General features: G+C 41.6%; 3 protein-coding genes and 1 long non-coding RNA gene across 7 annotated transcripts in view; 2 read left to right on the forward strand and 2 right to left on the reverse strand.

Annotated features, from left to right (window-relative positions):
- Positions 1 to 886, reverse strand: part of LOC108245692 (collagen alpha-1(XXVIII) chain) — a 46076-nt gene extending 45190 nt beyond the window's left edge. For both annotated transcript variants that reach the window (XM_017432805.3, XM_017432804.3), the window contains exons 1-2: positions 653 to 886; positions 376 to 542 (exon numbers count right to left, since the gene is read on the reverse strand). In XM_017432805.3, the coding sequence (XP_017288294.1) occupies positions 376 to 526 (151 nt within the window). In that variant the 5' untranslated portion in view covers positions 527 to 542; positions 653 to 886. The remainder of the gene's footprint in view (positions 1 to 375; positions 543 to 652) is intronic.
- LOC108245704 overlaps positions 1 to 24916 on the forward strand; it is a 541596-nt gene that overhangs the window by 196877 nt on the left and 319803 nt on the right. The gene's annotated exons all lie outside the window — the stretch shown is intronic.
- Positions 9427 to 13086, forward strand: atp5f1b (ATP synthase F1 subunit beta). Its single transcript, XM_017432809.3, has 10 exons — positions 9427 to 9583; positions 10276 to 10449; positions 10528 to 10702; positions 10798 to 10919; positions 11346 to 11530; positions 11606 to 11764; positions 11851 to 11973; positions 12063 to 12275; positions 12360 to 12561; positions 12647 to 13086. Exons 1-10 carry the CDS (start codon positions 9481 to 9483, stop codon positions 12742 to 12744), a joined length of 1554 nt encoding a protein of 517 aa, XP_017288298.1. The 5' UTR covers positions 9427 to 9480; the 3' UTR covers positions 12745 to 13086.
- Positions 15647 to 22843, reverse strand: LOC108245702 (retinol dehydrogenase 7). 3 transcript variants are annotated; one of them, XM_017432822.3, is made up of 5 exons: positions 22710 to 22843; positions 17764 to 18081; positions 16242 to 16500; positions 16005 to 16168; positions 15647 to 15932 (listed from the first exon to the last, which is right to left on the reverse strand). In XM_017432822.3, exons 2-5 carry the CDS (start codon positions 18074 to 18076, stop codon positions 15709 to 15711), a joined length of 960 nt encoding a protein of 319 aa, XP_017288311.1. In that variant the 5' UTR covers positions 18077 to 18081; positions 22710 to 22843; the 3' UTR covers positions 15647 to 15708. The 3 variants fall into 3 exon arrangements, with proteins under 3 accessions (XP_017288311.1, XP_017288312.1, XP_024865499.1); XM_017432823.3 differs by having other exon boundaries at positions 17764 to 18078; positions 22710 to 22817; XM_025009731.2 differs by lacking the exon at positions 22710 to 22843 and having other exon boundaries at positions 17764 to 18100.

The following is a 24916-nucleotide window of genomic DNA, read 5'->3' on the forward strand; positions in this document are numbered from 1 at the left end:
GTCTTGTTTAATTTGATCATCTAGTGGTTGTTTAAGCTCAGTCGGCTGGTAACTTTAACAGAAAAAGTTGTGATAAGTTCATAAATGTGACATAATTTTGAAGGTCAGGTGTACAAATAGGTGACAGATCTAATTTAGGCTGAGGATAAATTCCATTAATCTTTAAAGGGAATATGTCATGGAGAGAATGTGCCCGAGGAAAAAAAGGACTCTGGGCAAATAAAATAACATTTGGGTAACTAAGCGGTCACGTTGGAGATGGATTGGATCCTCCAGCGATGTTCCAACTAAGTATCATGTTCAGCACATAGTTTTCAGAGTTCACAGCTTTTTTTTTTCAGTTAAAGCAGAGAAAATGAGCCTCGGGAAACTTACATTTGCCATTATGTGGTTCAGAAGTAGGCGAGTACAGTTTGTTTCTCTTCTTGCTGGTTACCCTGTCATCTTCATGGTCTTCTTCATAGTCCTGTGCCCACAGACCCTGAAGACCCCACAGCAGAAGGAGCCAGTGCAGAGGAGGGACCATGGCTTCTCTCAGAGGCCTATCAATAATAAAAAAAACATGCCTTCCATTCAGTGCTTTACAAATGCCTGCTAAGAGAACAAGCTTTAACAAGTAGGGACATTTAAAGAGATTATCAAGGATGCATACCTCACAATGCTGCTGACTTGGGTCTTCAATGCGATCCACTCTGTTTAATAATGGGAAAAAACTCCACAAAGACGAAGGAGTCTTCGTCATTCAGTGTCTCAAGCTGAACTGATTTTCCTTTAGTTGTCAGATAACAGCCGAGAGCCTCCAGGTCAAGTTGGCACCATGGAATCAGAGCAGCAGCAGCATTCCCTGACAGAAAAGTTCACCCTGGCTGATGAAGATGAAGGGAAGTCCAGCCCTTTTCTTTTTAAACTCCCTCACTTGCTCACTCCCTTTTGGGTGGAGTGTGGGTGGGAAAAGAAAGTCTTCATCCTGACTGAGCACTGGCTGACCATTCCTTTGTTTTAGATGGGCATTTCTACATTTTAACTCTGCTTTCTATTAAAAGAAAAAAAGAGTGAAGTCCCCTCCAGGGAGAACAGCAATTGGTCTTTAACTAAACCAGCTGGCTGGAATCAGAGTAGGTTTTTTTCTGTGTTCTGTGGCAGCAGAAGCACTGAAACTATTAACATGAAGTCCTTGGTTAGATGTCAGATTGTTTCATAAGAATTTTTTAGTACAGCTCAATTGATTTAGAGTTCTGTGGTTCAAGATACAGATGCAAACAGAAAATATAGCTTATTTTTTAAATATGAGAAAGTTAATATGTTTTGGTTGACAGTGGGAAGTGTGATCTATCAAAATAAACTTGTATTTACATTGTACTTTTTAAGGAGTATGATACAAATGATAGATTTAAATGGTTTTACTTGTGAGCAAATCTATAATTATCAAAGTGCCTGGATGGTCCCAATTATCAGGTTTGTACATCACTTTATTAAAAAAAAAAAAAAAAAAAAAAAGCCAGTAATTTGTGTAATAATTGTGGTTGTTTGCTGGTTGAGGACCCAAGGATGCAGGCAGGTATAAAAAAAAACAGAAAAAAAAGTACTTTATTGAACAACTAAAATCTCAAGACTGAACAGGAGATACTTATCTGAGGATCTGACAGAGAATGACTTGAAATGAGAAACTTATATATGCTGGGAAGGGTTGATTACTGAGTGAGTGAGTTCATCTACACCTCAAGGATAAGGGACGCACTTTTGAGAGCAGTACAGCTCATACAGTATTTTGATCAAAGATAGAAGGGGTGTGAAAGAAGCCACAAATGTGAAACAAGAAAAAAACAACTTTAAAGAGGGGAGGAGGTCTCAAGTTTCCAGAACTTACAGCCACTTTGGCTTTGATTCCAAATCAGTTTCACACCAACACACACCTTCATGCATGAGTGCAAAACTCTTCCTATGTGAACCAGGCTGACAAAGACCCCAACAACCCTCAGGAGGTGGAGAGTGGGACAAATCGAATAGATGTTTAACTGGAGTGCCTGGTTTTCTTTGGTTCTAGTTAGTTTTATTTATGAGATGAGAAACTGGATTCTTACTGGTCTGGAGGGATGTTACCGGGTATTCCAGCCCTAAAAAAGGGGAATCCTCGACCTTCACAAAGCCAAACATTATACAAAGGGATTTCCCAGCTCTACGGCAGACGGCAGAGAAAAATGGTAAATTTCAAAGAAGATTTTAAAAAGTTACAAGACAAATTGCTGAAGACATACCTGTTAGAAAACTTTGATTTAATAGGAAGATTAACTACTAATTTTAGTTTCTGGAATCGCTACTTGCACTTACTTTGCCAGCATGGGTCACAAATGTTTAAATTGAACTAATTTTTTTCAGTGGATTTGTGCAACTTTTAATGCACTTAAAAAAAGTCTTTTATACACATGCAAAAACAAAAAAAATTCTGCACAGATTTTTTTTTACAGGGAGATTCACAACTATAAGCTCCTTAAAATCAGCCGTAAACATTCATTTACAATCTGAAAAGCTGACTGGCTTTAATGTAAATCCACCAGGTTGGTTATCCTTTGGATTCACACACAGTGGTAATCAGTGGGGTCATAAATCATCTGTCTTGTTCCAAAGTTTACAGTTAATATTGGATATGGTTATTGGGTTATATTTTGTCACCTCCTCTGTTATGTGTGTTTGCCGGTCGCTGCGATCTTACCAACTATTTTTGTTTGTGCAAAAAAAAAAAAAAACCAAACACAGCTATGTTTTCTTTGTCATCTTTATGTGTGTTTTCCGAGCCTTGCCCTGACAATAATCCAGAAAACTGGAAAGGTTCTGAGAGCCATGCCTTAAGGCTACACTCCCTGCGGGGAAAAAAATCAGTCAGCCGGGATTCTCCTGTGCAAACACCACTTCATTTGTCATCTGAGTTTTTGGAATGATTAACTGCAAATATGTACATCCCAAAGTCAGAGAGAAAAAATGTTTTTGGCAGAATACACTTGACTGAACTGAATACGTTTAAATCATTTATTCACTTACTCATAATACATGTCAGGTTAATTTTTTTTTATATACCTTAAACGCAAATTGAGATTCGTGTTGCAACATGATGCTTCGTCTGACAGGCTGTAACAGAATATCTTAACATATTAATGGTTTGTTGTTGTTTTTTTAGCCAGAAGTCACAGGTCTAATTTCAGTAAATGCATTTTAATTTTCACGTAGTCCCCTGTTAGAGAAGCATTATAAGCCCGTAGGACTGTGTGCAACCGGTAAGCACCGACGACGGCAGTGAGCATTTTTATTGCCGACTCTCTAAAAAGCAGGAAAAGGTCAGCTGTCACTCAAGAATGCTCTTCCTAAAAGATAGTTCTCCTAAAATTCTATTCTGCCCCATTCCTGTCTTGTAGCACACGGATTTAAAATGAGCACGGATTTATAAGAACCATTTTTGCATTTTAATATGTCGTCCATTTGGAACTAAAATACGAATAAAATAAAAAAAATTGGAGTAAGCACTTTTTTGTGGAGGGCATAATACACACAATACTGTGAATCTGGAACAAAGCAGAATATCAAGTGTTTGTTGTGATGTTCATCCTTTAGCATTTACAATATGCATTAATTGGTCATTTTTCTAAAATCAGACCTTATAAATAAAGGGCATCAATATAGATTAAGGCATTCCATTTTTTTGAGCAAGGAACTAAATGTAAATAAGCAAATTGTTTTTATTAAATAGCTGTAAGGCATTAAAAACAATAACAGGTTTTTCTTCTGTGAAAGTGCCAAAACAACGCTTTGATTTTCTGTAACCCCTCTAGCTATCTGCAAGACGTTGCTTAACCACTGTTTTTTCTGAGATGATACATAATTACGGCACAGATGGAAAAGATGAACAGCGTTTAAGGCCTTTCTCACATCAATTCATGCATTTGTAGGATTACTCTGAGCAACGGCAGCAAAGATTTGTGCCCCAACGGGTCTTTTATGTTAGTGAGATCTGATGGAGAGCCGATGGATTCAACACAGAGCACGCTAACCGTCGTTGTGTTGTGTCAACTAAATAGATTTGATAATTTCACAGAGTCATTTTGCATATAATTATTTAAAACACATGTACATGTGATACATAATTAGGCATTTTTTGTTTCTTGGGCACATTCTTATTTGTTTTTGGAAATGGAGGCTACACTGGAGTGCATAGATAACCTTTTGTTTGTAGCCTACGATACAGCTGGCTTTCGCTGGCAGTAACACAGTACTGAGCTGCGGCCATAGCCTAGAAAGTAGTTTTAACATCAACTAACGTAAGTGGATGTTACGCAGTACGTAGCGTGTTAACATCATATCCTGAAGCTTTTTGTAAATTTCAGCAAAATCTCAGACTGCGCCGTACGAATGCGCCACATAAAAAGCAGACGTTGAGGAGTAATTTATTTATTACATGTGGTCCCTAGGTAAAACTAATCCCGTGCAAATAGGGCTTAAGACTGATTCAAAGACCTTGGTGAACAAACAGAGTAAGTGTCAGAGTACCTCACCTGGAAAACCCAGGACTGGGGGTAGAGGGGTAAGCTTGCCGGTGAGCACCTGGTGGTTGAACGTGGCTCCTGGGGCTCACTGGGCCAAATCTGAAGAAGACTTGGATGCCACCTCCTGCGATTTAAGGTAGGCAGAAGGCAAGGGAGGGGTTCCCTGGCCATGTCGATTCCCGGCAACATAAACATCTACAATTTAGAACACAAAAATATTGCACAAGACACTTTTACCCAACAAAAAAAAAAAAACGTTGCCGGCAAAGGTGCAGTCATGGTGGCTGAGGATTAATCTATAGTGGCCAAGGCCACCAGTGGCCACCCCTTGGCTCCACCATTGATCCCCAGACCTTCCTCCCCCTAACTTCCTGGGGCAGCTCTGTCTTCCCAAGCCGGTTGTGAAATGTAGATACCCTTGTGACCCTGGAAACCATGTTGTCTGGGGACTATGTCTGAAGTGTGCCTGGAGGACAACCTAACAAGGTACCCAAACCACCTCAGCTGGATACTTTACATGTTTATCCTAGCATTTTTCATGTTGGCTGTTAGCGGGCCTTTGGTACTATTAGTTAGCCATATTGTACCTTTAGTTTAGCATTATCATGTTTCAGTTTATGTTAGCTTATTTAGCCTTCCTGTACATTTAGTTTAGTTTATCTTAGCTCATAATTTAGATATTGTTAGATTGTGAGATTCCTGATTGTTGTATAGTTCAGTTTTAACTTTATTTGTGGTAAAGCACTTTGGATCGCCTTGTAGCTAGAAAGTGCTATATAAATAAATGTCACTTCACTTCACGTCTCCCTCACACTCCTACCAATCAGCATTTGGAAGATGCTTATTTCATCTGCTTGTTCTTGTGAACTCATTATTCAACTCACAGGCGAGGGTTAAATACTACATTATTAGACAACTTTTACCAACAGAAAAGTTCTTTACGAATTTCCTGCGAGTTCCTTATTTTTCGCTCAATGTCATTTTATTTCCTAGCTTGATATTCATATTCACTCCCTGTTTGGTTAGGTTTATGATTAGGCATTGAAATGCTGTAGATCAGACTGGATTTTGTACTGTGTGTTATGAAGTACACCATTAGATAATATGAACAATGTGAGGAGATTGCAGTGATTCCTGTACAAATAAACAGATTTCTTGGCTCGCATGTGAGGAATCCCCCTTCCCTGGTAGGTTTTTATGTGCATTGCTCCACATTTCGTTTCAAGGCATCGAAATAAGGCATTGTTGAAAAATATGTCTGCTTGTGCAAATAGCAGTGGGATTTCCAAATAGCTGCCCTCTTCTAATAATGGACTGGCACCGTAACAAGGTGGGGTAAATAAAGGCTTTGGTTTTATTTGAGTGAATGCAGTCGGCGTGTCAACACGCTCACAGGAAACCCAACAAACGTTGATGGACAAATTACTAGATTTGGAAGAATTTGGTCTTGCATTCAAATCGGGGCTAGACATAAATCACCGGCTGATCTTTACATTAAAAGGAAAAGGAAGAAGGAAGAAAGTTGCTTGTGGAAACGTGGACTTATATGACTATAATAAAAGCAAGAGGCTTGGCGTCATATGGCATTCATTCATATCTGTGTTTATTTCAGCAGTAGAATCACTGATATATATTTAGTTTGGCGGATGGAAGCACAGATGTTGCTACATAGCCTACAGGCATGCTGCTGGCAGATTGGAAAGAGCAAAAAGTATCATTTATAAAAAATAATCTCTGCATACACTAAATTTTCATCACCTAGTCAATGTCTGCATGAAAGTAAGTCTTAAAAGGTAACTAGAAAGTGTCTAAACAGAAGTGAGAAGGGTGCCACTGCAGCTACTTCCTTTAAATCCCAACATATTTCAACAGTAATTTAGGATTTATTTATATAATAAACTAAATGGACAAAATGTTGAAGTTTTGATCTATAAATTGTATAAGAAGTGCAAAGACAACCAAGATCAAAAGCAAGATTAAAGCTGTTACCAGTGGCTTATTAGGGTCACCGTGGTAACCTGCCATCTTTTGATAAGACAGGCAGACAAAGCAAAAGCAGAGCTCAGAGTAATGCTCAAACAAACAGTCACTGTGCAAAAACTATTCTATTGACACAATTCCTGACCCATAAAGCTAGGTTTATACATGACGAGTTGAGAGTGCAATCGCATCGCGCCATCCCCGCCTCTGTCATGGCACGTGGTCATACACCTTCCAATTTTTGTAACTTGGCGCGGACGCGCGCTTTGCTCCATTCGAAATGGGCGATTTCGCTGTTCTAGCGGAGCTGGTTCGCCTGTATAAGCATTTATATGATCCCTCTATGAGAGATCACAAAGATTATCAAATGGCTCAAAACCCAAGGAAGGAGATTACTGCTGTAGTCGATAAAGAGGAGTGTTTATAGACCACAGAGGGAAGAAATGCTGGTCCTATGATGAGCGAATCACAACTAATAATACAGTACAGCTAACAATCCTTATAATGTCATATATGTACTCAACATTTCATTCGAAGCAAATAAATCAATGAAAGTCAAACTGAATGCTTTAAGTTTAAACATCCTCTCTGTATCACAGCCAGAAATACAACAACTCTTCCTCCTGAATACGTGCAGCCATGTTTGGTGTGTGACAACCATCTGCTCTCTTTTTTTTAAACACATTTTTATTGGTTATGTAGTGTACTGCCCTCTGTCTTTTCGGGGAATACTGCACCGACGTAAGCATCAAGTACACCGCTCAGGTCCGCTCGCGAAGTCCTGCGTGACACTACAAAGGACGACTATAACTGAGCTTTAAGTGGCAGAAGCATCTGGTTGTCACACATGCTCATTTCTATGTGGTTTGAAGAGACAATTCCAAGCTCAAATACAACGGAAGTCAATGAAAGTTCAGTTCGCACCCTGGGGGTGGATTTGACAGGAAAATGTAAGTCCTCTGGCAATAAAAGACAGACTGGATGAAAGAAGGCAAAAGGGCCTCGATTTTGATGTATAAAGTGTAAGAAGTAAAAAGACTGTGGAACTAGGAAGAGTTTGTTCGCAAAGGAAAGACTAAAGTGCAGCTATGTGAAAAACATTAAAGGTAACAAAATGAATTTCGAGTTAGAAAATGTCCAACTTTTCCGTCACCTGTTTAAACTCTGGATGATGTTTCTAATGTGACGTACATCTGAGCTACAGAGCTCCCATTGTTTACTACGGGGGACACTGTTTGCAGTTTTCTTGCAAATTCCCAACTGCCACACGTTTTGATATATTTTTGATTTTGTCTTGGTTGTTCGAAAGCTGCGCGGGGAGATGCAAATGGAAAATTGTGATGGAAACAGAACAATAGGTGAGTAGTATTAAGGGTACTTCACTGCTTATGTAATGAGGCCCTTAATACTCTTCTGTCAGTGTCGTGCATAATCATGGAATTTGCTTTGCAAAATAAAAAAACAACTGAGACAATACACAGGTGCAGTCGTCTTTTCAGACAGGAACCGTTTGCAAGGGTTTAAAGTTGTTTTTATGGAATAACATCTATATTTTGACCGTTTTAACAACATAAAGCAGATCAGTTTCTGCTGAGTTGCTAAAACGTGCTCAGTCTTGCACTACTCCTGTAAGAGAAACTTTTAACCCAAGAGTTTATTAGTGGTTTGCTATCAGTTACAAATGTGACCATAATAATTATGCAACACAAAACATAAAAGCCAGACAATGTGGTAATCTCTTCCCTTTGAGGCGTGCCAGATCCATGAAGCTTTACGTGCTGGTGGTTTGGAGAGGGCACGTATCAGGCCGGTGCAGATGAACTGATGTTTATCTATTTTGGGGTGGGGGGTGGGGGGGTGGGTTGCCAAGCGCTGGAAAAAATCAGCCACTGGAAAAAACTGAAAAAAAAGAAAGAAAGAAAGACAGGAAGACATTCAGTGGGTCTGACGTGTTGCAGTAATTAAAGAGGAGCAGAGGCTGACTCTGAGTGATTAAAAGGTCGAATTAACAAGACGGATGAAAAGGCCTGAGTCGTGGAACGCTCCAATCAAACTGGAGGCGCAGTAATACTATACTACTACTGTAGCTCGCCCAGAGAGCAGTGCTGGTTGCAGGCAGAGACTGTGTCTTTTTGGTCAAGCAGTGCCCTCTTGTGTCGATACAGTTATAACAGACACAATGCTGGCGTTTTATTCAATTCCAACCAGCGGGTCATGAAATATCGTTGACACCAACAGTTGATGCCAAGGTTTTAAGTACAAGTCAACTGCGATTTGTGGAGCTCAAAGTATGTGTTGTGAGTGACTCTCAGCTACCACCACACCAAAATGTAGCTCAATGTCTGTAAAACTGACTCACCTATAGCCGTTTAAGTTTGATGAGCTGGGGCAGCCATCTTGAATTGCACATCCAATCATTTTTTTCCTGAAAGATGCGACATCATGGCCTAAAAATACAAAGAAATGCACAAAAATAAAAAGGAAATCAGCGTTAAAAGTGTGACAAAGTGCTGGGTTTTATTCAAGCTTATATTGTGGTGAAACATATTCCAAACTGGCTTGTGATTTAGAGTTCAAACTTTCAAAATACAATGAGAGTGAGGCAAGTTTTGCTCAAAATATGGACATTTTGGCTTTGTCTCTGGAGAGTGAGGACACTCACTGAGCAGAATGGAGACTCCAGACTTGTACAGCACATGTTATTATACTGAAATGGTGGTAAACATTTACTACATAATGGTTATCAGTCACTGTGTTTAACCTTATGTTTAGGTTGTCATTCAGCATTCACTTTTACTGTCAAACAGCCCCTCTCAGTGGAGGTCAGAATGTCAGCTGTCTGTGCGTGTCATCTGCGCATGCTCAGTTTAGCCGTCCCAGTGTTCGCGCAGGCGCAGTTCGCTTTAGCGGTCATTGATTATAAAGCTCTGAGTTGCTCCGTCTCTTTCCACCTTCAGCCATTTTAACCATGTTAGGAGCTGTGGGACGCTGCTGCACCGGGGCTCTGCAGGCTCTCAAGCCTGGGGTTCAGCCCCTGAAGGCCCTTGTTGGATCCCCGGCTGTACTTTCACGTAAGTCTGTCATGCTTGGGTGTTTTGTTTTTTAGCGAAAGCGCTCTAGGAGAAGATATAGAGGGCAGGGGAAATGCTAATGTTAGCTTTTAGCAACACGCCGGTGGAATGCCAGGCCTCGGTAATAAAGTGGCAAATTATAACTCAGTTGTAACTGTTCAGAAACATAAAGTGGATACACGCGGGTCTATATGTGCCTCTTTACTGGTGTGATGTGTTGGGAACGAGTAGGCTGTGCTATTTGTCGCGTTATAGGGAAATGACCTTTGTGTAATGACATGAGGCGGAGTCGTGTGCTAAGTCGTTAGCATTACGAGCTGCAGGTTAGCAAGGTTACTTGGTCATCTGCAAAATTTACTCAAATGTCGCGTTTATGCCTTATTGCAACAAGTATACAATGCTAACACTGAGCTGGTTGCTGTATGCCTGGGAGAGGCAAACTTAACGCGAGCTCAGGGTACCGCATTCATTCATTTTGTCGCAGGAAACGCAACTTGTTTGGTTGGGGAAATGACTTGTTGTAATTTGTACGCGTCAGATTAAATCCGTTCACATGCAGTGTTTGAAAGGGAAACATTTTAGTGGAATTACGACTCTTGACATTGAATGGTGGCGGGCGCTGTGTTCGCCCTGGACGCGGATTCAGCCGCTTTAACCGTATCACGCTACGCGTCGTGTGTATCCCTCCGCAGGCAGGGAATATGCGGCCCCGGCCGCTGCTGCCAGCGCCGCCTCCGGCCGCATCGTGGCCGTCATCGGGGCCGTCGTCGACGTCCAGTTCGACGAGGGTCTCCCTCCCATCCTCAACGCCCTGGAAGTGGCCGGCCGCGACACCAGACTGGTCTTGGAGGTGGCACAGCATCTCGGTGAGCACCACACAGACACCTCCACCCCAAACATCCTTAACCTGTCATTTCTAAACACCAGCCGCTTCTTTTTAACAGGGGAGAACACAGTGAGAACCATTGCTATGGATGGTACTGAAGGTCTGGTCCGTGGGCAGAAAGTTCTGGACACCGGAGCCCCCATCAGAATTCCAGTGGGTCCCGAGACCCTGGGCAGGATTATGAATGTGGTTGGCGAGCCCATTGATGAAAGGGGTCCCATTACCACCAAACAGTGAGCACACTTAGAAAAAGTTTCTGAACTTTCCAAATTGAAATGCTTGCAGAGAGTTAAAAGTGGACCTAATATCCCCCTCTCTCTGTCTTCAGGACTTCGCCTATCCACGCTGAGGCCCCAGAGTTCACTGACATGAGTGTGGAGCAGGAGATTCTGGTGACTGGCATTAAGGTGGTGGACCTGCTGGCTCCCTATGCCAAGGGAGGAAAGATTGGTACGAGTTGAAGCAGTAGCTGAAAGATTTCTAAAGGTGTGGGTTTTTGCCTCAGGTGTTACAGCCGATGAAGCTGTTTGTGTGAGTTTACGTTATTATTTAACTGCCTTATTACCAATGTTTTTATATGTCAGCCAGCAATGATCAGAATCAGTGGTTCCTAAATGTCTCAGCTTCTGGTCTGCAAAGTACCAATAATGAATGTAAACTATTTCTGATTGACAAACATTGGTATTAGGCTATTTACGTTAGTTTATAACATATCAACAACACTCCATGTAACATCTAAGGCAAAAATATGATGACAGTCGTTTCTAAAAATCTTCCGGAGGTCATTTTACTATCCCAAACTTGATGTAAAGACCCCATCTTTAAGAACCTCCATAGCAGTAATAATATGCTAACTTGTGCTTCTTGGGGCTTCAGGGCTGTTCGGTGGTGCCGGCGTAGGAAAGACCGTATTGATCATGGAGCTGATCAACAATGTGGCCAAAGCCCACGGCGGTTACTCTGTGTTTGCCGGCGTGGGAGAGCGTACCCGTGAGGGGAATGACTTGTACCACGAGATGATCGAGTCTGGTGTCATCAACCTGAAGGACACCACCTCCAAGGTGACTCTCAGAAAGATCCTATTTAACGCGGCGCAAGGAACGGCACACGCTCACGTCTGCTCTCTGTCCCGTTAGGTGGCGCTGGTGTACGGACAGATGAACGAGCCCCCTGGCGCTCGTGCCAGAGTGGCCCTGACTGGACTGACTGTGGCCGAGTACTTCAGGGACCAGGAGGGCCAGGATGTGCTGCTCTTCATCGACAACATCTTCCGCTTCACGCAGGCCGGCTCTGAGGTCTGAAGCGTCACAATAGCTGTTATTACCAGAGCGTCTGTTTGGTTGTGAGTTGGGTGCTGATAAAATCCCCTTGTGTCCATCAGGTGTCTGCCCTGCTGGGTCGTATCCCCTCTGCTGTGGGTTACCAGCCCACTCTGGCCACTGATATGGGTACCATGCAGGAGAGAATCACCACCACCAAGAAAGGTTCCATCACATCTGTGCAGGTGAAGTTTAAGGCCACAACGTGAGTGAGATCCAAAAAGCTTAGGAGGTGATTTCTAACTTTATCGGACTCTGTTGTTCTCTCTGGTAGGCCATCTATGTGCCCGCTGATGATTTGACTGACCCCGCCCCAGCCACCACCTTCGCCCACTTGGACGCCACCACTGTGCTGTCCCGTGCCATCGCCGAGCTGGGCATCTACCCCGCCGTCGACCCCCTGGACTCCACCTCCCGTATCATGGACCCCAACATCGTAGGAGCTGAGCATTACGACGTCGCTCGCGGTGTGCAGAAAATCCTCCAGGTTAGAGGCCTAATGTTATTTATTTTTTTAATTTAAAGCAGACTCGTTAAGTACGGATCAGCCTAACCAGTTGTTCTGTTCCAGGACTACAAGTCCCTTCAGGATATTATTGCCATCCTGGGTATGGATGAGCTGTCCGAGGAGGACAAGCTGACAGTGGCCCGCGCCCGCAAGATCCAGCGTTTCCTGTCCCAGCCCTTCCAGGTGGCCGAGGTCTTCACGGGTCATCTGGGCAAGCTGGTGCCCCTTAAAGAAACCATCAAGGGCTTCAAGGCCATCCTTGGCGGTAGGTGTTAACAGGGGCCCTTGGTGTAAATTGAAACTCCCCGACTCTTTAGCTAATGCTCTGTTCTCATCTTGTTCGTGTGCAGGAGAGTACGACACTCTGCCCGAGCAGGCCTTCTACATGGTCGGCCCCATCGAGGAGGTGGTTCAGAAAGCCGAGAAGCTGGCCGAGGAGCACTCATAAACGCCTGAACATTCGAACTGAGGAGAGGAGATAAGAGCCAGAGTCAGAGGGAAGGGGGTCCTGTGGTTAGGAGCACTTGGTTTGTAAAACATGTCAAAATACAAATGTACCTGTCCTGTCATCCTGAAGAAAGTCTATTTAATGTTTCCAATGAAAGATGGAATAAAATACTGTCTTTACACAAACTTATCAGCTGTATGCTTCATATTTAGGCAGTAGCTGAGAGAGATTCTTGTGGGAAATTATCCCACCTTCTCCGACCACTAGATGGCAGTCTTGTTAAGATTTCTGAGTTGTGTTGCAGTTTGTTACATACTGGAATAAAAACGGTGGACAAAAAGATTGGATGCCTGTTTGTCTCCCACTTTACAGCATCAGTACTGGAGTATAAATTACTTTACTTATACAGGGGTGGCTTCAGAATGGTTAAAGAACTTAACGCATGTTTTATGGAGTACTATTTTAAACCTACCTGTACAGTTGCTGACCCACAGTTTAGTTGAAGTGCTCACATATCTCACCGTTTTCCCAATGAGGCCAAGGACGACCCAGATGGTTCGTTTTCTGCACATATTCAAACAACCTGCCTCACTAATAAGAGTCTGGATGCTGCGTTAGCCCGTCTGAAGTCACGACCTGTCACCCATTAAAACATCTGGTGCTTGAGGGAAAATAAACACGCTCCATGCTGAAGGCCCAGACGACTTAAAGCTGCTGACGTCTCGTTTCAAGTGAAAATGGGGAATATACTTCCTCTTCAAAACAACGGCAATTATCTCCACAGAGACGTCTGGGAAGGTGACGCAACGCAGCAGTAAACAAGCTCCTATTCTAAGAAGGTTTAAATTATTTAGTTTCAGTATTTGATGCTTTTCTTACACTATATTGAATGAAGCTGTGTCGATCAGCAAGGTCCAACTAAAACTTGACTTGACCAAATGTCAAATACAACACCTTAAAGTCCCTTTTATTGCTGTTACAAATCAATCATGCTCAGAATAAAATTGCCTTTTTGACCAATTTTAAATAAATAAAAAAACTTTAAATGTTTCCAAAATTCTTATCTTTACAAGCATTCCAGGTCCAGCTGCCAAGAAGCATCCTTATAACATTATGCTGCCACCACCATGCTTCACAGTGGGGATGGTGAGTTTGGTGGTAGCCTGTGTTTGGTTTTCCACCAAATGGAGTTGTTTGATGGTCAAAAAGCCCCAATTTGGTCTCATTAGACCACAGAACAGTCTTCTACTTGACCATGGAGTCTTCCACATGCTGTTTGGCAAACTAGTCGATATTTACTGGCATTACTTTGCAGAAAGCCGTTTTCACTTTGATATTGAAGGTTTTTTTGGGGGGGTCAAAAATGACAATTTTTATATTGACCGTGGTTGATTTATGGCAGCGATAAAAGCAGAAAACTTTCAAGGGGATGAATACTTTCTCTAGACACTGGATGCTGTTTGTTTTACTGTACCTACGGTGAAACATGAAGAAGGTTCGGTACAATGAGGCATTGTGGAGCGAATTGTGCAAAATGTTTTGTTTCACTAGACTAAAAAAACAACTAGATAAGAGATTAAGTCTGGATTTTTCTGGTCCACCTGGTTTAAGGTATTCCTCCGTCGCTGTAACATGAGTTACCATGGAGATTTATTCTGTTCAAATTAATCACTGTCTGACTCTGCTCTGAGTGATTCTAACCGTTTCCTCCTCGCAGGGATTTGCCTTCAGCCTTTTGGCAGCGGCATTTGTTTATCCAAACTAACTGCTAATGTTGAGTCAAGCTTCATGAAAATAAACGCACACACGCCCCGTCTCCATGATCTTAACAGACTGAGGGACACAAAGTAACGAGAGGAGAGAAGACAGGAGAAGACCGAGTTAGACTCCCAGCGAGACAAGCTGCAGCAGCGAGGTGGGGGTGGGGGGTGGAGGGCAGGCTACTAGTCTGCTTGGAGAAGATTTAAGATTATAATATTACATAAGTACGCACTTTTCTCCTCTGTGCTTCTACCGTTATTATCATAGCATTATCATCATCATTATCAATATTATAATGGTGATTTGCAATTAAGCTGTACTTTTATATCAAAACTTGTTTGATATAAACAAGTTTAAACTTGTTTTGAAATTTGTTTTTAATCTCCCCGCTTTTTTGTTTTAATTGATAAACTCCGCAATTGTTATTTCCATCTTTCCTATAGAGCAGATGCACTGAGTCCTTAATAAAGTCTTAATAATAATAATAACAGAAAGAGGACTGTCATTAAACTAAAAGATTCAGTGAATGAATCTTTTGAATGAATCATTTTAATGAACTGATTCTAGGGATTCAGTACACTCAAAAGAACTGCCGTTCCATCACTTGTTATTAAGCGTTTTGTTTTGGCTTCTCCTGTTAAACACACTGAGACAGTACACGCTGTTTGGCATTTGTAAACCTGATGGTGACCATTAATGAGCGAACGAAGGGAACATGTCCCAACACCGCCCAGCCGCGGTGTTCATAAGTTTAGCTGGAACAGTTGTAAAGTCGGCTGTATTTTCTAACAGCCTCCAGCTCCTGGAGTACAACATACTGGCTCTGTTCCTGCTACTTTTTACACAACATATTATCTGTAAAATATGTTTAGAAAAGGGAAACTGTGTTGTGATTTCAATGAAAACAGGTTCTAGTCTTTTACCGGAAATTTAAATTATATTTTTAAAGGTAGCTTTCTGCAACAGGAAGTGAATCAACCTTAGTCCTGCTGCAAGTTTCTTTGGTAATGGAGTCTGATCTAAGTTGCTTTTTTGATCACACTTCCTCGATCTTTGATCACTGGAGCTCAGTGAGTCTGAACAGAACATAAGATGACCTTTGGAAGGTTGTTTGTATGAAGAACCCAAGAAGAGACACAGACAAAGGCCTTAAAAGTGTATTGTCCAAAGAGGCGATAACATGTGAACTCAACAGACAGGAAGTTACTGCGCCTTCCTGGCGATGGGAATGGCTTCTTTCTGCATGAGGTAATCGGCGACGCAGCTCGGCATGTACGACAAGGGCAGCCAGAAGAGCTTGGCATCCCAGCCGGGAGAGTAGCGCTTGCGGGGCCAGACGGCGGACACGGCGTGCTCCATGCAGCCCACCACCTTCATCAGATCTGTGTCGCACATCTTCCCCACTTTTTCCTTAATGGTCTTGACAGCTGCGAGGGGCGACAGGCGCGTTAAAAGGAGTGAATGAAACAAGCGACGGAAGGGGGGCGGTCTGCACGTACCGTTTGGTACGTAGTCGGTTCCGTAGTCGTCCTTGACGTCCTGGGGTAGCCTGTCCCACAGTGTCTTGACGTTTTTGATGTGGATCTCAGTGTCGGTCACGTTGGTTTTGAAGAAGCCCGGCTCGATGCAGAGAACTTTGACACCAAACGGCGCCATATTCAGCCTGAGGACGACATCTCACTTTTAGTCGTGGACATGTTGGGAGATAACACAGAGTGAGCGAGTTAATGTTTCACCTGAGGCTGTCATTGAATGCCTCCACGCCGAACTTTGACACGCAGTACGGGCCCCCGACGGGGCTGATCCTCCCGAATACGCTGGCCACGTTCACCACCCTGCCCCGGGCCTTCTTTATCAGCGGCAGGACGCTCAGCGTGACTCCGATCACCCCGGTCAGGTTCACGGCCAGCATTGACTTGTAGTCCTCGATGTTGTGCCAGTCGCACGGGCCGGTGGGAATTGCCACGCCGGCGTTGTTCACCACGGCCCAAAGACCTGCGGAGGAGCAGAGGAGAGCACATTGTAATAAATTGTATTTTTTATTTAGTGTTATTTAACAGCTCAACCTAAATAAATGCATATTGAACAACCCTTGAACTTGTACACTGAAAATACATGAGTATACCCAATAAAAACCTAAATTGTGGGCTACATTCAGCTCTGTGTTTCCTTTAGCATCATTCTCAAGCGTGACCCATTGCCAACTTCTCAGTAAGGACAGTAGCTATTGGCTGTCTTAAAAGTAGCTAAATTGCATCATCACCTAATTTGCATAATGGACCAGATAAGATAAAGCTGTCTAAATATGTTTAGAACTACAAATGAACTTTTTTTCTGTTGATTCTTGTTTGATTTAATGTCCCAAATCCAACCCTCCTCCTTTGTCTGGGCTTGGGACCACCAAACATGACCCATAAAAGAAGCTCTCAGTTATTTTAGTGCAGTAATCTATTATAAAACAGAAAGGTTTACATTTACATCCCGCCTTGAACTGAGTAATCAGACAGCAGCATCTTTGCGTGATTCCTTTAAGGCAGGGGTGTCAAACTCCAGGCCTCAAGGCTCCGCTGTCCTGGAAAGTTTTAGGGTTTTTCTGCTCCAACACACCTGATTCAAACGGATTAATCACCTCACCACCAAATTATCAAGTTCTCCAGAAGCACATCTACAAGTCAGTCATTTAAACCAGGCGTTTTAAAGCGAGAACACATCTAAAACGTGCAGGAGAGCAGCCCCCTGAGGGACGGAGTTGGACACCTGCTGCTCGTTGGTCTGAAAGCTCGCCAAGTTGGCAACACTGCAAGTGTTGGCTGCAGTTATGGCATGCAATAAATGTACTTCCAAAGAAAGATTTTTCAAATTTCCTTAAAGATATGAGATATTTTACTAACAGACTGACAAACACATGCATGAACTTCATCACAGATGGCTGCAGCGGGTGATATGCGTTCTTCAAAGGAACGCTAGGCTTGAATTGTGACTGCCAATGAGCAAATATTTGGTGCTTAGTGGAGGATTTAAAACCCATTTGTGGAGATGATTACACATAAAATGCATACATAAGTAAAATTATTCAAAATAACTAAATTATTACCGAAAGGGCCACTTAAACAAAAAGGACCTTATTTGAAAACTGTATAAATATGGAAGTAAATGATGTATTAGAATATATGAAAAATCAACTGGATCACAAAATTAGTTGGAAACCACCTAAAATCTACAGTTTAAATAATCCCGGAGTGTGTCAGTCCCACTCACCGCACTCTCCCACTTTGTCCCTGATCATCGCGGCGACTTTGGCTGTGCTCTCCTTGGAGGTGACGTCCAGGTGGGTGGCGGTCAGGTTGCCGGAGCAGCTCTTCCTCAGCTCCTCCTCACCCTTCTCGGTGTAACAGCCCGCGATGACCCGGAAGCCCAGCTTGTCCAGGTGCCGGGCCAGGAGGTTCCCGAAGCCCGAGTCGCAGCCCGTGACGTACACGTACTTGCTGGTCCTGTCCGAGACCCTGGGCTGCTCCCTGACCCAGCGGAACAGGTAGAAGAGGCCCACCAGGCCCAGAAGATACAGGAACATGGCTGCTGTTTCAGAACGTCGAACGTGAGCGGTTAGATGTTGCTGCAGAAAAATACCTCAGATTCCAATGATCACTACAGAGCAACACATCAGCCTGGGCTGGAATTTGTTTCATGTTTCCACAAATAAGCATCTGTTCAGACAGGATTAAGCTCAGGGTGTAGCTTAAAAAGTCATTCAGTAAACCACACCTAAGGAAATGGGTCAAATAAGAACCCCCCCCACCCCAACTTTTAATTTTTATTCATCCTTTCCTAACTCTCCACCAGGAGGAGACCAGTGCTCCAAGACTGGTGATTCCTGAGGAACGACAATTGCTTAAAAGTTGAGCCTCGTAACCAGCGTCGTCAGAAGTACGGAAATGATCAAATTTGTACGATAATTTTGCCTTCCGTAAGATCAATTATTTCTTAAAAATCCGATGCTGTACGATAATTTGACCACTTCAATGCATGTCTAAATTAAATCATTACCAAACAAACAATTAGGATACGGTGTACATGTATATACATCACGCTAACTTCTTCATTCTACACATCGGCTCCAGTGTCTTTTTTTGTTTTACAACTACATGTGGACACTGTTCGTCCAAAGACATCGTGTTGATAGATTATTTGAAGGTACAAATTGTTATAGGCTATAATATGATGTTTACAATAAGGTGATATTGAAGGAGATAATTCTGAGCCACAGAAATTAAGTGTGTACAATAATTGTCCTCAAAACGCAATAAATTTAAGTCGCTGATTACAATATTTCAAAAGAACTGACTAAACAGTAAATCTGTTAAATATTTCACCATCATTTTTTCATCCAAATTATAGGAAGAGATGTTTTTAGGTGAAAAGAAAAAACGTGCTTACATCATAAAACGTGGAATTTAGGACAAATAAAATTTGGATAAACAATATATTTAAATAGGCCTCCATTTGTTTAAAAAAAGAGCAACATGTTTGAAATAAAAGACTACTTTTAGCATTATCAATATGAAAAGACAGTTAATATTACAAGATAAATGTTTATTCTAACTAAAATGTAACTTTGTAACAAAGGCAGCTGTGTAAGAACAAAACCAAACCAAAAAGAACAATCCTAATCTGTATGTAGCTTGGCTCTAAATTTGAAGTATAGCATTGTCTTAAGATGAACCAAGACTTAAAAATAATAGTTTTAAAAATAGGAATTAAATGCAGCCTCAGCCTGTGGTTAATATGGTCTTTGTTGCCTATATCTGACAAAACAAATAAAACAAAATACTCAACAAAAGGAGTAGGCAACCCTGGTCCTGGAGGGCCACTATCCTGCATGTTTTACTTGTTCCTCTGCTCCAACACACCTGATTTGAATTAGTGGGTGATTAATAGGCTTCTGCAGAACATGAAGAGGTGATTTAACCTCTGAATCAGGTATGTTGGAGCAGGGAAACACAAAAAACATGCAGGATAGTGGGCCTCGAGGACCAGGGTTGCCCCCCCCCCCCGCTCTACAATATTTACCCACACAAAATGCTCCTGTTGGAGTGCAATTTTCTCAAAGAGGCGTTGGTGGATGACCTTGAAGGAGACAAGATGATGCTTGCATGCTCACACGCTGCAGCTACACCACATAAGTGATAAAAAACGCAGTTAGGGCTGGTTCAGGTCACACATAGCCTGCGACCGATACACTCAGGGGAACGCCTTAGTAGGTTAGCTAGATAAAATTTACAGGCCCCCAGTTGTTCGGGGTCTCTCTTGGCCTCATCCTTAAGATGAACTAAGCAGAGATCCGGTACCGGGGGTGGTGAGTGACTCTCTGATTTACTGACTTTATTGTTAAACCTGAATAAGACTAGAATTAATGTTTTTTGAGTTTTGTTCTGGTCGCCCCTGAAATAAAGAACTTGGCGTTGTGCAGGACAAGGAAGCGGGGCGCAGCACTCCACAGTTTTCCTCTTTGGTGGATTTAATCTTAAACTCCTACAAGCTAGTAAACACTGGCTTGCAGGTTTAATTACCTGAGCTAATATTTGTTTCTTTTATATGACCAATATCAAAGAACGTTGGGCCAGTTTCCTGTTACACCATGCCGAGCTCCCGGCTGTCATTGTTGGCTGTGCGCCAAAGCACCAATGGCGGAGCGGTACTGCTGCAAATACTCCATTTTTCATTATTCATTGTTGTTCGACAGAAAAATAACTCTTTCAAGGAGGTTTTCCTGCATGTCACAATTTTCACAAACAATGTGCGTGCTAGGCATAGGCCTGTTACCCATTTCAAGGTATATCACCGTGGTAAAGTCAGTGTCAAAAACACTCAATTGTTTTCACTGTGCCATTCCTGCGGGTTTATTTCCTAACGACAAGATAACATAGACAGTTTTATTTATTTTATTTTTAAAATTTCCGCCATTGGTGACGGGGCCCATTGCTCCGAGCCTCATTTAGTTGTGTACCGTTAGCAGAGGGAGGAATTCCCTAAAACGTTCATGCTTGTTGTCATCAGTTGATTGTACATTTCATCTGTGGTTCACACAGTCAGTCATGACTTGTCTTCCAGAGAAGCAACACCTGCCTTCTTTTTTTCTTCACGAGGTTACGCCGTTTCAAACAAACGTTTGCAACAAGCTACAAGAGTCAGCTGGAGAAATATACACACTGCACGCTTGCAACTGAGGCTAATAGTCTAGGTAATTAAAAGGCACTTGTTGCTAAGTCATAAAAACACAAGAAACAAAATTCACACTATTGCTTTCATATCAATGATTAAGTTGTCCGTAAATTAAAAATTTTCGAGCAAAATTTGTGATGTATGCCAACTACCACATACGATTGTCTGGCTACGGAAACAGCTGAAAATGGGTTAAATGGTAAATTAGCACTCTAGCCGACAACCTACAAAAGTCAAGTGTATTTGAATACCGAGCTTCATCTTAATTGCGCGCCACCGCCCTGCTTAATCTACCATATTTATTCTTGATAGTTGTTTTTGTTCAGTTTTCTTTCACGTTAAGCTACAGATTCACTCCTATGTAACAGCTTGCGGCTTGTGCTGGTTGTGTGGCTCGTTATTATCTGCACACATACAACTCTAAAAACGCTCATCCTTTATAAAAACATTTTGTTGGCAATATTAAAGTCGGAACAGCTGTCGAAGTACGTGATTTTACAGTGTTTTTGATTTGAGTCGTTATGCTTCTAACAATTTTTACATCATCAAATGACTGAGGTTAACGTAACTCAAACTCAGAGTGTTTTTGTAAAAAATAATGTGTTAGAAAACGGAGAGTATTCAAAATGGTTTAATGTTTGTTCTGATTGTTTTTGAAACCACTGTGGTCACTGTGTGCTATAATGTGCTGTGTCAGTCAGGACAACAGTCTGAACAGCGTTATGTTTATTTTTATTATAGTGCTCAGAAGTCTTCTTCTATGTACTTCTGTTCAATAGCTCTCAAAATATGCAAATTTTCAGTTTTCTACATTTCTACATTTTGCAATTTCTAAATCGTTAATTAGTTGTTTGAGGGGTTAATGTAAGTCAAACTCATCAGGGTTTTTTTATTTGTGAAAATTGTGTTTTAAAACAGCAAATACTCCTTGTGTTTGTTTACAGCTAAATTTGGTGCTCAGAGTTAGGAATATCTTGATTTCCTCTATAAAATGACTCTACTTCTGTCGCCTCTCGTCCTCACAGATTTTAGTCTTTGTCTCTTTTCAGAAGAAAAACTTTACCTTTTTTCTTTCCACCTGAAGTCTCTGATTCCACTGCTCTTCCTCTGACTCTGTTTACATTTAGGGATCATTTTTTAGTGACTCAATATCCGTCGACACTGTCTGAAGTGAACAGTCAGTGTTCGAAAGTAAACAAACGACTCGTAACTGTTGGCAACAAAACCTGATTCTGCTGATTCTGCTTCTTTATTACAAACTATGAATTATGACTTTTGAATATTTAGTGTATTTAGTTGTTATTTTATCATACATGATATACATTTACAAAAAATAAAATAAAGTAAAATCAAAAATAATAAATAAACAGCGCATTTTGACAGGTATTATGGCTTTAATTAATAATTTTTAAATATTGAAGGTTGTGATATAGTACCTGCTTCTGTCCAGATGCAATTCAACAACAACAACAAAATTAAATTAATGTAAAAAAGAAATTATTTTAAATAAATGTTTTTTTTGGCACTAATGAGCTTCCATATGTGGCTGCCTTAGGTTCCTGAAAGGCTACAGGCGGTCCTGTCTGCCTTTCCTGCAGAAACTTCAGTGGGACAAACAAGTTTTAACCTGCGAACACAATAAGACTGAAACACAGCCCATCCGCAGGACAGTCTGTCAGTAAAATATGGTCTAAAAGGGAGCCGGGATGTCCAGTTTGACGGACTTTTCATCGTTTAAAACTTGTTCTGCATGAACGTTTTTTCAGATGAGCTGAAAAAAAAAAACTACTAAGTCTGCAGCAACTCATAATTATAAAACAAACTTCTGCTGCTTCAAACCGAGGTAAATAAATAAATAAAAAAATAAAGATCAGACGGAGTGAGACTACAGTATGCTATACTTATGCCCCCTTATGTGTCTCATGAAGTAGTCAATAAACGTCTGAGTTAACAAAGTGGGACAGAGTTGGGACTGCATGTCTTACCTGCAGCTCTGTAGCTCCCCGTGGACTGTCTCAGGTCCGAGTGGACCTCTGACAAACAGATCCGGAGTTTAATCCGCTGCAGCTGCGGAAATCGCTTCCGCGCCCCCTACTGGCCGCTCGAAGAACTGCGCCACAGACAGGAAGTTGTCCTCTGGGACCAGCTCTCCTTCATGTTTTAGATGTGTTCTTGCTTTAAAACGCCAGGTTTAAATTGACTGACTTGTGGACGTGCTTCTAGAAAATTTGATGATTTGATGAGGAGGTAATTAAATCGTTTGAATCAGGTGTGTTGGAGCAGAAACACCTAAAACCTCCAGGACAGTGACCCTCGAGGCCTGGAGTTTGTCACCAATGGGTTAAAGCTTTACAGAGACATTGGATTGATAAATATTAGGTACAACTTGCACAACCTGTATTTTTTAAGTTACTACTGTGAAGAAGATGTAGAATGTCCAAAGTACAGCCTGTGGGCCATTTGGGGCCCTTGGGGTGAATTAGTGTAGCCCAAGACTTAAAGGGTTGATGCAGACACTTATGTTTTTTTGCAGATTTTAAGAGTGAATTTTATAAAATATATTTTCAGTTTAACATGAAACCAGATGAAATTTTGAATTTTTTTTTTTTTAATATTTGATAATAAGCACGATACAAGCTTTCCAGCTTTGATTGGCCACATTTTTTTTCTTTTTTTTTCCAGCTTCATGGTTAAGGACCACAAATCTTTACAGACTTCTCCCTAAAAGTAAATTTTTGGGTAACCATTTCTAAAACTTGTCTGTTTTTGAGGAAACAACTTGCCGTTCGTTGATTTAATTATCAATAGACAGAAACTGGAAATTGTTAAAGGAATAAGGAGTGGGCATAATTTACATACAATTCAACGAGTGTCTCTTTAAACCTGCTAGCTTTGCTCTTTTTTTTCAGTGATTCGACCACTCTCGTGGGTCCAGAAGACACTCAAAAAACTCTCAAGTGGGGTTTAAACTGTGAGTCAAAGAAGTTTTCACTTCTTTGACCACTTTTTTGTGACTATTTTCAAAGAAACGTGACTTATATTATGCTTTTGTTCCTGAGAATAGACTAAGATGTTCTTTACAAGCACATCAAAACAAAAATAAAATAAAGCCAACAAATAAAAAAAGAAAACAAATGCTTTTCTTTTTACAAGCTAAAGGCTCTGTGATGATTTAGAACTCTTTCCCAACATTTGTATGCTTTTATTCTTTCACTGAAATGTTGTGTTGACGTTGTTGTTGAGTGTTCAAAAAGGAAAAATCCAAATCACAAAAGTTTTAATTAGAGATTTATTTTGGTCAAAAATGCAATTTTTTGTTGCCTTGAGGACTTTCAACTTACAGTTTTGGCCAAAAAGTCTAAACACCACTGCCTCGAAGTCATTACTTTGTAGTGCACTAACAGGAAACTTTCACCCACTTCCCTCACACTGGATGGGCGTTGCCTGAACAGCGATCTGTAAAACATACCAGAGATCTTCAGCTGGATTGAGGTCTGAGCCAATGCAGGATATTTAACTGTTTCTCCCTAAACTTCTGGCTCTGGAACCGCTGCTTCCCGGTGTGTTTTGGTTTCAGATTTTGGGAAGACTCAGTCAGGTTTCCTTTAAGAATTCCTTTTTGTTTTCCACCGTCCAGCTTTCCTTTAACCCTCCCCAGTTTCACAGTCCCTGCTGATGAAAACCCTCCCCACCATGCTTCACTGTAGGGATGGTGTTTGTAGCGTGATGGGGGGTGGCTTGCTTTTTACCTCCACTGAGGAGGTTATGTTGTCAGAAGCATGTCTGTCTATGTATAAGATTACTCAGTAAGTTCTGAACTGATTTTCATGAAGTTTATGAACAAGGGATTAGATTTTGGTGATGATTTGGTGAAAGGTCACAGATCAGCTAGTGAACAAACTCTGCATCTGTATAACAGGAATATTGAACTCCACAGCTGGACACCTCATGGGTCAAGGGTGATCACTGCTGACTTCAAGGTGACGGGGTCAAAGGTAAAGGTCACAGATGACCTTGTGCTCTAACTATGCAACCATGTAATGGAGAAAAATTAAACTGCACAGTTAGACACCTCTTAGGTCAAGGGTGATCACCACTGATTTCAAAATCATTTAGGTCACTTAGGTCGACCGATTGCTCTAACTGTGCAACAGTGTAATGTAGGAATGTCAAACTGCACAGCTGGACACCT

Source organism: Kryptolebias marmoratus, linkage group LG23 (genome assembly GCF_001649575.2).
Source record: "Kryptolebias marmoratus isolate JLee-2015 linkage group LG23, ASM164957v2, whole genome shotgun sequence".
Taxonomy (NCBI): domain Eukaryota; kingdom Metazoa; phylum Chordata; class Actinopteri; order Cyprinodontiformes; family Rivulidae; genus Kryptolebias; species Kryptolebias marmoratus.

Excerpts from the sequence above, each read along its gene's own strand:
- atp5f1b (XM_017432809.3), top strand. The coding sequence starts at position 9,481 with ATGTTAGGAGCTGTGGGACGCTGCTGCACCGGGGCTCTGCAGGCTCTC. Across the intron at positions 10,703-10,797 it reads GGTCCCATTACCACCAAACA|GACTTCGCCTATCCACGCTG; the intron begins GTGAGCACACTT and ends CTCTGTCTTCAG. Across the intron at positions 11,765-11,850 it reads TCACGCAGGCCGGCTCTGAG|GTGTCTGCCCTGCTGGGTCG; the intron begins GTCTGAAGCGTC and ends TGTGTCCATCAG.
- LOC108245702 (XM_017432822.3), bottom strand. The coding sequence starts at position 18,076 with ATGTTCCTGTATCTTCTGGGCCTGGTGGGCCTCTTCTACCTGTTCCGC. Across the intron at positions 16,501-17,763 it reads GGACAAAGTGGGAGAGTGCG|GTCTTTGGGCCGTGGTGAAC; the intron begins GTGAGTGGGACT and ends GCTCCTCCGCAG. Across the intron at positions 15,933-16,004 it reads AACCGACTACGTACCAAACG|CTGTCAAGACCATTAAGGAA; the intron begins GTACGTGCAGAC and ends CGCCCCTCGCAG.